Source organism: Panthera pardus, unplaced genomic scaffold (assembly GCF_024362965.1).
Source record: "Panthera pardus isolate Hobbes unplaced genomic scaffold, ASM2436296v1 HiC_scaffold_26, whole genome shotgun sequence".
NCBI classification, from domain to species: domain Eukaryota; kingdom Metazoa; phylum Chordata; class Mammalia; order Carnivora; family Felidae; genus Panthera; species Panthera pardus.
The window spans coordinates 2,566,110-2,573,243 of record NW_026526832.1 but is presented as its reverse complement, the minus strand read 5'-3'; the positions used below and the strand labels follow the sequence as shown (position 1 = coordinate 2,573,243).

The window sequence follows — 7,134 nt, the reverse complement described above, 5'->3', positions numbered from 1 at the left end:
AGCTCGAGGTAGAAAACCAAAGGGGGCTAAGCAGGTGGTCTGCGTGGCCACCCAAACTCATCTTGGGCACTTTTTAGAAAACTGCTGTACTGTTTAGGTTACCTTCTCCTGGTTTCCACATTCGTCCTTTTATTCCACCCCTGTGCTCAGAACACGTCGGCTGGCAGTGGGGTGCTTTTCGCCCTCAACCTGGAGGCGCGGGCCTGCGCCAGCCTCCCCCGGGCTCCCGGACTCCCGGGCCCGCCGAGGAGGGGCTCCAGGGGCGGGGTGGGCGGGGCGCACGGCGCGAGGGCTCGGGCGCGCTCCGCCGGGATGCGCGGGCAGGTGGGGCGTGGCGGGGGCGTGGAGAGTCCGGGCCCGCGGGCCGCCGCCCAGCCCCGGGCCGGCCCGGGAGGAGCCGCGCCGCAGACGGTTATAAGAAGCCGGCTCGCGGGCGCTCCGCGCGCCTCCGCCGACCCCCGCCCCGGCACCGGTCGCCCAGCGAGGGCCGAGGCGGGGCCGCAGGGAGGTTCCCGCAAAGGGATGCTCTCGCCCGAGCGGCGACACCAGCCCCGCTCGCCCCTCGCCGCCGCCGCCGCGCCGCACCCGCCGACGGCCGCCGACATGGCCCTCTACTGCGGCGACAACTTCGGCGTGTACTCGCAGCCCGGCCTGCCCCCGCCCGCCGCCGCCGCCGCCCCGGGCGCCCCGCCGGCCTCCAGGGCGCCCTACGGGCTGGCCGACTACGCCGCGCCGCCCGCCGCCGCCGCCAACCCCTACCTGTGGCTCAACGGGCCGGGCGTGGGCGGCCCGCCCTCAGCCGCCGCCGCCGCCGCCGCCGCGTACCTGGGCGCCCCGCCGCCGCCGCCGCCGCCGCCCCCCGGGGGCGCGGCCGGGCCCTTCCTGCAGCCGCCCCCCGCCGCCGGCACCTTCGGCTGCGCGCAGCGGGCCTTCGCGCAGCCCGCGCCCGCCGCGCCCGCCTCGCCCGCGGGGCCCGCCGCGCCCGGCGAGCTGGGCTGGCTGTCCATGGCCAGCCGCGAGGACCTGATGAAGATGGTGCGGCCGCCCTACTCGTACTCGGCGCTCATCGCCATGGCCATCCAGAGCGCGCCCGAGCGCAAGCTCACGCTCAGCCACATCTACCAGTTCGTGGCCGACAGCTTCCCCTTCTACCAGCGCAGCAAGGCCGGCTGGCAGAACTCCATCCGCCACAACCTGTCGCTCAACGACTGCTTCAAGAAGGTGCCCCGCGACGAGGACGACCCAGGTGAGGGCGCCGGACAGGTGCTTCCCCGGCCGGGAGGGCGGGGAGGCGGCGCCCGGGCAGGGGCCGACTTGGATGGAGCTCCATGCGGAGTCTTCTCTTCCTAACTGGGACTGGGAGCCAGAGCGGACGGAACAACCGCCCGAACCCCGAACCTCGTCTGGCTGGGGTGGGGGTAAACCGGAGGACAAAGAGAACTATCAGAGGACCCACGAGCGCGGGGGCCCGGTGGTGGGGGGCTCGCCCCTTGCACCCACTCACACCCACCACACACACGCGCAGAGGCTGGCCGGTTAGAGAAAAACGAAAAAAAGCCAGTATCCTCAAACGGGAAGCCACCCCTGGGTGCCAGTGGAAGGGAGGGACCGAGGTACAGGTAGATTAGGAATAGGAACACGCGTGGGCTCTCGGATAAGGGACGACTATAAAGGGATTCAGGAGAGCTGAGAGCCCGGCACATTTCACGGAATAGGTAGTGAGAGACCGACCAACAGCCGGCCGTCCCAGCTGCCCCTGGAGACACGTCCTTCTGCACCGGGGTCCTAACAGACCCTCTTCCTGCACCAGGGTCCTCTCTGTGTCCTTCGTGAAGTAGTCGCCCGCCTTGAGAGAGACGACTGAAGTCGTGGCACAGGCATCAGGGGACAGGGAATAGAGGAATCCGAGAACTAAAGCTGGGTCCTACAGAGTGTGGTTTGGTGCCTTCACTATTTAGAAATGTAAAAATGAAAACCCCAAGAGTGCTGCATTTCTGATCCGAGCCCCCCGCCCCCCGGGTGAGGAGGGCTGGGTTACAGTGGAGCGCTGTGAGTGGTTTTCCTCTACGGGAGCAGTGGAGGCGGAAGAAAAGCTCAAAAAAAAAACGAGAAAACAGGATTCTACTTGAGGTTTTCAGAAGGAGCTGGGGACAGAGGAGGTGGGGACAGAGGTGTGATAGGAAAAAGAGATGCAGGATTTTGTGTAAATGCTCTGGAGCGTTCGCACCTTGAAAGCACTTGAGAGCGGTGCTTTCCAAGAGAAATACGGTACAAACCATGTGTGAATGCAAATTTTCTAGCAGCCACGTTAAAAAGGTAAAAAGAAGCCGGTGGAATTATTTTTAAGTAACCCAAAATATTGTTTCAACAGCGAATATAAAAGCTATTAGTGAGATACTTTATGCTTTTTGTTTGATATTAAGTCTTCAGAATCCTGTGTGTGCTTGATTCTGCAGGGCACTTTGGCCTAGCGAGCCACTTTTCAGGTGCCCGACAGCCATGTGTGGCAAGTGGTTACTGTATTGGACAGGGCATACAGTTCTAGAAGGTATCTTCTAGATACCTTCCCCATTTGGCCCCTAAAGCACCTGAGATTATCATGTTAATGGTCATGTATATTCTTCTGGACTGTCTAAAAAGTTAGCGTCTTTAGCTAGTATCTTGTCAAAGCCCTTGGTACTAAGGGACACAATATAAATATCCTGATAGGTACAGGTGCTGGTATTCAGATGGCAGTTGTATGAATAAAGAAAAATTTTTTTGCACCTATTTGCAAAAAATGTGTTACTGAAGATCCTGGGTTTGGAGGAATAAGTGCTAGTTCACGCAGGCAACCTAACACAGTGTTTAGGTAAGAATGTGGAGTCTAGAAGCAGCCTGCTTAAAGCCCAGCTCTACCATTGCTAACTGGGAACACAGCAGGTTACTAACCAACGTGGCCTGTTTCCACAGAGCTGAGAGGAGCAACTGAAGTTGCCCGTGTAAAGCACTCTACAAGACAAGTGCTTACCAGTACTTTTCAAATGCCAAAGATTCTGTTTACCAGAAGTGATAAAAGCTGTTGAGAGAGAAAATCCTCCAAGAGGGTGGATCTTTTTTCCCTCAATTATGCTAGATAGTGAGGGGGATTTTCTAAGCAGAAGGCTAGCACCACATGCACTAAATGGGGCTCTGGTCTGAGATTTGCTGGTGGAGGAAAAGCTGGGAAGAGACCTGGGGCACCTCCTGTTGAAGGGGAGGGAGGGAGGGATGTAGATTCCAGGAGCTCCCTTGTCCCCTGAACACACGTTGTCCAAGGTGGTGTGAAAACAACTGACTACCCAGTAATAACTTTTGTGATTTTTGTTTGGCAAGACAAATGACTGTGGTATTTGAGGTTGCCTTTTTCCGGTGGAGTGATTTTGTTTTAAGGGACAAATATTGTACCCTTTGAGCAAATAATAATAACAGGTACCAGAACCCTCACGGCCAATCTGTAAAATGGGTATTAATCTCATGCCTGCTTTTATAAATCTAGAAATGTAGGCTCACGTTTAAGTAGCACCAGGATTTTGCAAGGGCGCACGCCATGAGTCTGGAGGGGGAGGTGTTGGGGCATTAAAAATGTCTTGGGCCTAGAATTAGGTCTCGCGATTTTAAGTAGCAGGTACTGCCAGGAGAGAGTGGAAGTGGCCAGAACATCTGGGTTCAAGATTTCTCCTTGGAGGTGAAGAATAAAACCTCCCCGGAAGGATAAATGTAACCAGTAGAGGGGACTGAGCATGTTTGTCAGGGTTTCATGAGAGCCCGTCCTCCCTCCGGGACTGAGGGTGAATAATTCGAGGGCACGGACTGGGTCCTTCTCTGACCTGGGTTTCTTTCTCCACCCCGTAGGGAAGGGGAATTACTGGACCCTCGATCCAAACTGTGAGAAAATGTTTGACAACGGGAACTTCCGTCGGAAGCGGAAGCGCCGCTCCGAAGCCAGCAGCTCCTCCGCGGCGGCCCCAGGGACCACAAAGTCGGAAGACGGGCTCTCCTCAGGATTGGGGTCGGGAGTGGCCGCGAAGCCGGAAGGAGACAGCCCGACGGCTTTGCTAAGGCCGTCCCAGTCCCCAGAGCCTCCCGAGGGCACCAAGAGTACCGCCTCGTCCCCGGGAGGCTCCCTGCTCACCTCCACCCCCTGCCTCAACACCTTCTTCAGCAGCCTCAGCACGTTGAGTGTCAGCGGCGGTGGGGGCACCCAGCGGGCGCTCCCTGGCGGCCGCCACCTGGGGATCCAGGGGGCCCAGCTGCCCTCCAGCAGCGCCTTCCCCCCCAGCTCGGTCTCGGAAGCCGCGCCGGACACCTTGCCGCTGAGCTCCGGCGCCAGCAGCGGCGGCCAGAGGCCTTCCTACTGCAGCCCTTTCCCTGCCGGCTCCAGCGGGGGGCAAAGCAGCCCCTTCAGCAGCCCTTTCTACAACTTCAGCATGGTCAACAGCCTCATCTACCCCCGCGAGGGCTCCGAGGTATAGGACTCGCCAGCCTCAGCTTCTCAGACTTGCATATGCGCACCTGAGATCTTGTGAAATGCAGATTTCCCAGGCAGTAGGTCTTGGGGCAGGAAGGGAGGCTCTGCATCTCCCTGGAGCCCCGGTGATCCGATCCCGTGGGCCCACTGGCCACATCTGGAGGCGCACGGGAGTCGAAGATGACTCTTTCTACAGCCCAGCAAGCTTTCACAGGTTTCTTCTGGAGAAGGGCCTCCCTGGAGAGAAAGCCACCTCTGTTCTGGGCCAGTACCTGCGAGCCCTGTGAGGGCCTGGACCGCGTCTGTTTTGCTCATCGCTGTATATCAGGGTTACAAGCTCAGATGTGCCCACGGGGCAGCTAAGAAACAAAAGAATGAAGTGTCTTGGGTAGGAAAAAAGGTCGCAGTTGGTAACTGCAGCAGTGGGGAGCGGTCGCGACTGACCAGCCGAAGGCCGCTGTGGGCAGCTAGTTCTTTCCTGCCTGGCAGCATCTTGATTTTTCTGGAAAAGTCAGGTGTCTGGATTTTTTTTTTTTTTTTTAGAAAACCTCCATTTGCCTTCTTTGCCACCAGTTAAAGTTCTTAAAATACTGTACCAGGAAACACCACAAATCCTCCGAGCTACATCCAGCTCACAAATCACCTCTGCTGAGGCTCCGCTTCTGGGACCCGGTGGATACTAACAGCAGTAGAACTGCCCAGGCAAGCTCTGTGCGGAGTGCCGTTTCAGACACACTCGACGTGTGATCCCACAGCAGCCTTGGGAGATCAGTATTATTACTGTCCCTGTGCTCTCTATACGAGGCCGGTGCATCTCCCAAGAGGTCACACAGAAGTCGAGGAGCCAGGATCAGGTCCGGGCAGTCTGGCTCCAGAGCTGGTGCTGGTAGATTTGTTCTGGTCCTGAGAAACAAAAGGTGCCGTTATCCGTAGGCAGACACAGTGTGCAGGGGGTGGGAATGAGCTACATCTCATTTGACCAAAGATTGAAATAAGTGACCATTTCAGATGTTCTCCTGAGCAATCAAGGACAGACACCTCCCTCTGCCTTCTGCTGCCATATGCCCAGGGTGACCATTGTCCTAGTTAACTTGGTGTCCTGTCCCTTTTAGCGTGTGTCCTAGATCTTTCATTTTTTTAAGACAATATTAGAATGTTATTAAAAAATAGTTTTGAAATGGAATTTTTTTATAGTTTCTTAATAAACCGTCTGTTAAAATTTTTTAATATAATTTATTTTTTAGCACTCCCTTTTACTTCTCAAGAGGTACCTGCATTTGAATAGTTTTTATGGTCACCCTCCCAGTGCCCAGCTGAGTGTCTGGTCCTTGGCAGATCCTTAGCCACCTTTTGAACTCACCCAAAAAGTGCTAGTTAAAATGTAGATAATTGTTGATTTCATTGGAACAGCTGATAATGTCCTGAGTTGCCTTTGTTCCCTGTTGTTGGATCTTTGATAGGAGAGTTGCTGGTTTGGGGATTTACTTTTTTTTAGAAAACGGAACGTAAGTAAGTACATTGTAAAAAAAAATTTTTAACTTTTCCCTGTGTATTCTTTTTTAAGACTCACAGCGTTGCTTTTAAATTTTTATTTTGAAATACACAATACAGAAAACTATTTTTTAAAGTTTTATCGAGGTATAAATAACATCACCGTTACTTTTTAAATATTATGGACGAAGACAACCAAAGAGACTACCTACCCCCCAGATTGTGTGTACAAAAAAACCGTTTCTGTGGATATTTTTCTATGTGAAAAATCGTAGGGACTTTTATAAATATTTCTAACACAGTTCTATATTTGTAAATTAATTTATAATGTGAACTGGGACAAAAAAACTTTTTTTTTTCCCAAGAAAGTACACTGCATGCTGAGAATCACATGAAATAAACTCTTAAGTGGGATGATTTCTGGCCACCTTTACGCGTTCCTGTTTTTCTGTCTTCAGCGTCTTTGTCCTAAAGGAATAGAGATGTAAGGGGCATGACACTGAAGCCACTACAGGGACTTTGTTGAGAGCAAAAGCAAATGATGTTCCCGTTGGATTGGTCCCACCTGCCCACGTCTGAAAGGCTGGAACAAAACAGTTACTCTTGGGGATGGTCTATAGGCATGTGAGCATTTTATTGATTTTAACAGAGTAACAGTTCTGTCTTAGATCAACCAACCTAAGTGTACCAGACAACTTCTGTTCCAGAATGAAATGGTGCTGTGAGGTCTCACCAGCTGGCAGTAGTCCTCAGGTGGCCTCCGCAGCCCTGGGTGTGGTGGCCCTCAATGGGACCACAGGCAGCCCATCACTGCACACTGCCAAGGAAATAGGAAACTATTGAGACTGGGCCCCCATCTAGAAGAAACCAGGAAAACGAGGTTTCTAGACTAGGGTTTCTCAGCCTCAGCACTACCGCTATTTAGGGTTGGGTAATTCATTGTAGAGGTTGCCTTGTGCATCACAGGGTATTTAGCAGCCTCCCTGGTCTCTACCCGTTAGACTCTAGAAGTGCCTCCTTTCCACTTGGCCCTGGCCACATGGTGACGACCTGTCTCCAGACATTGCCAAATGTTCCTGGCCAGTTGGGGGGAGACAAAATTAACCCTGCTTGAGAACCACTGATCTAGACTAACACCCAGAATTGGAAAATTG

General features: G+C 54.1%; 1 protein-coding gene across 1 annotated transcript; it reads left to right on the top strand.

Annotated features, from left to right (window-relative positions):
• The first annotated feature begins 447 nt into the window (after positions 1-447).
• On the top strand, positions 448-6,407 carry FOXI3 (forkhead box I3). Its single transcript, XM_019426966.2, has 2 exons — positions 448-1,246; positions 3,874-6,407. The coding sequence occupies exons 1-2, from the start codon at positions 523-525 to the stop codon at positions 4,491-4,493; spliced, it is 1,344 nt and encodes a 447-aa protein (XP_019282511.2). The 5' UTR covers positions 448-522; the 3' UTR covers positions 4,494-6,407.
• The last annotated feature ends 727 nt before the right edge of the window (positions 6,408-7,134 follow it).

What these genes read in the sequence shown, in the direction of transcription:
- FOXI3 (XM_019426966.2), top strand. Translation starts at nt 523, where the DNA reads ATGCTCTCGCCCGAGCGGCGACACCAGCCCCGCTCGCCCCTCGCCGCC. An exon ending in CCGCGACGAGGACGACCCAG is followed by an intron (nt 1,247 to 3,873) that starts GTGAGGGCGCCG and finishes TCCACCCCGTAG; the next exon opens with GGAAGGGGAATTACTGGACC.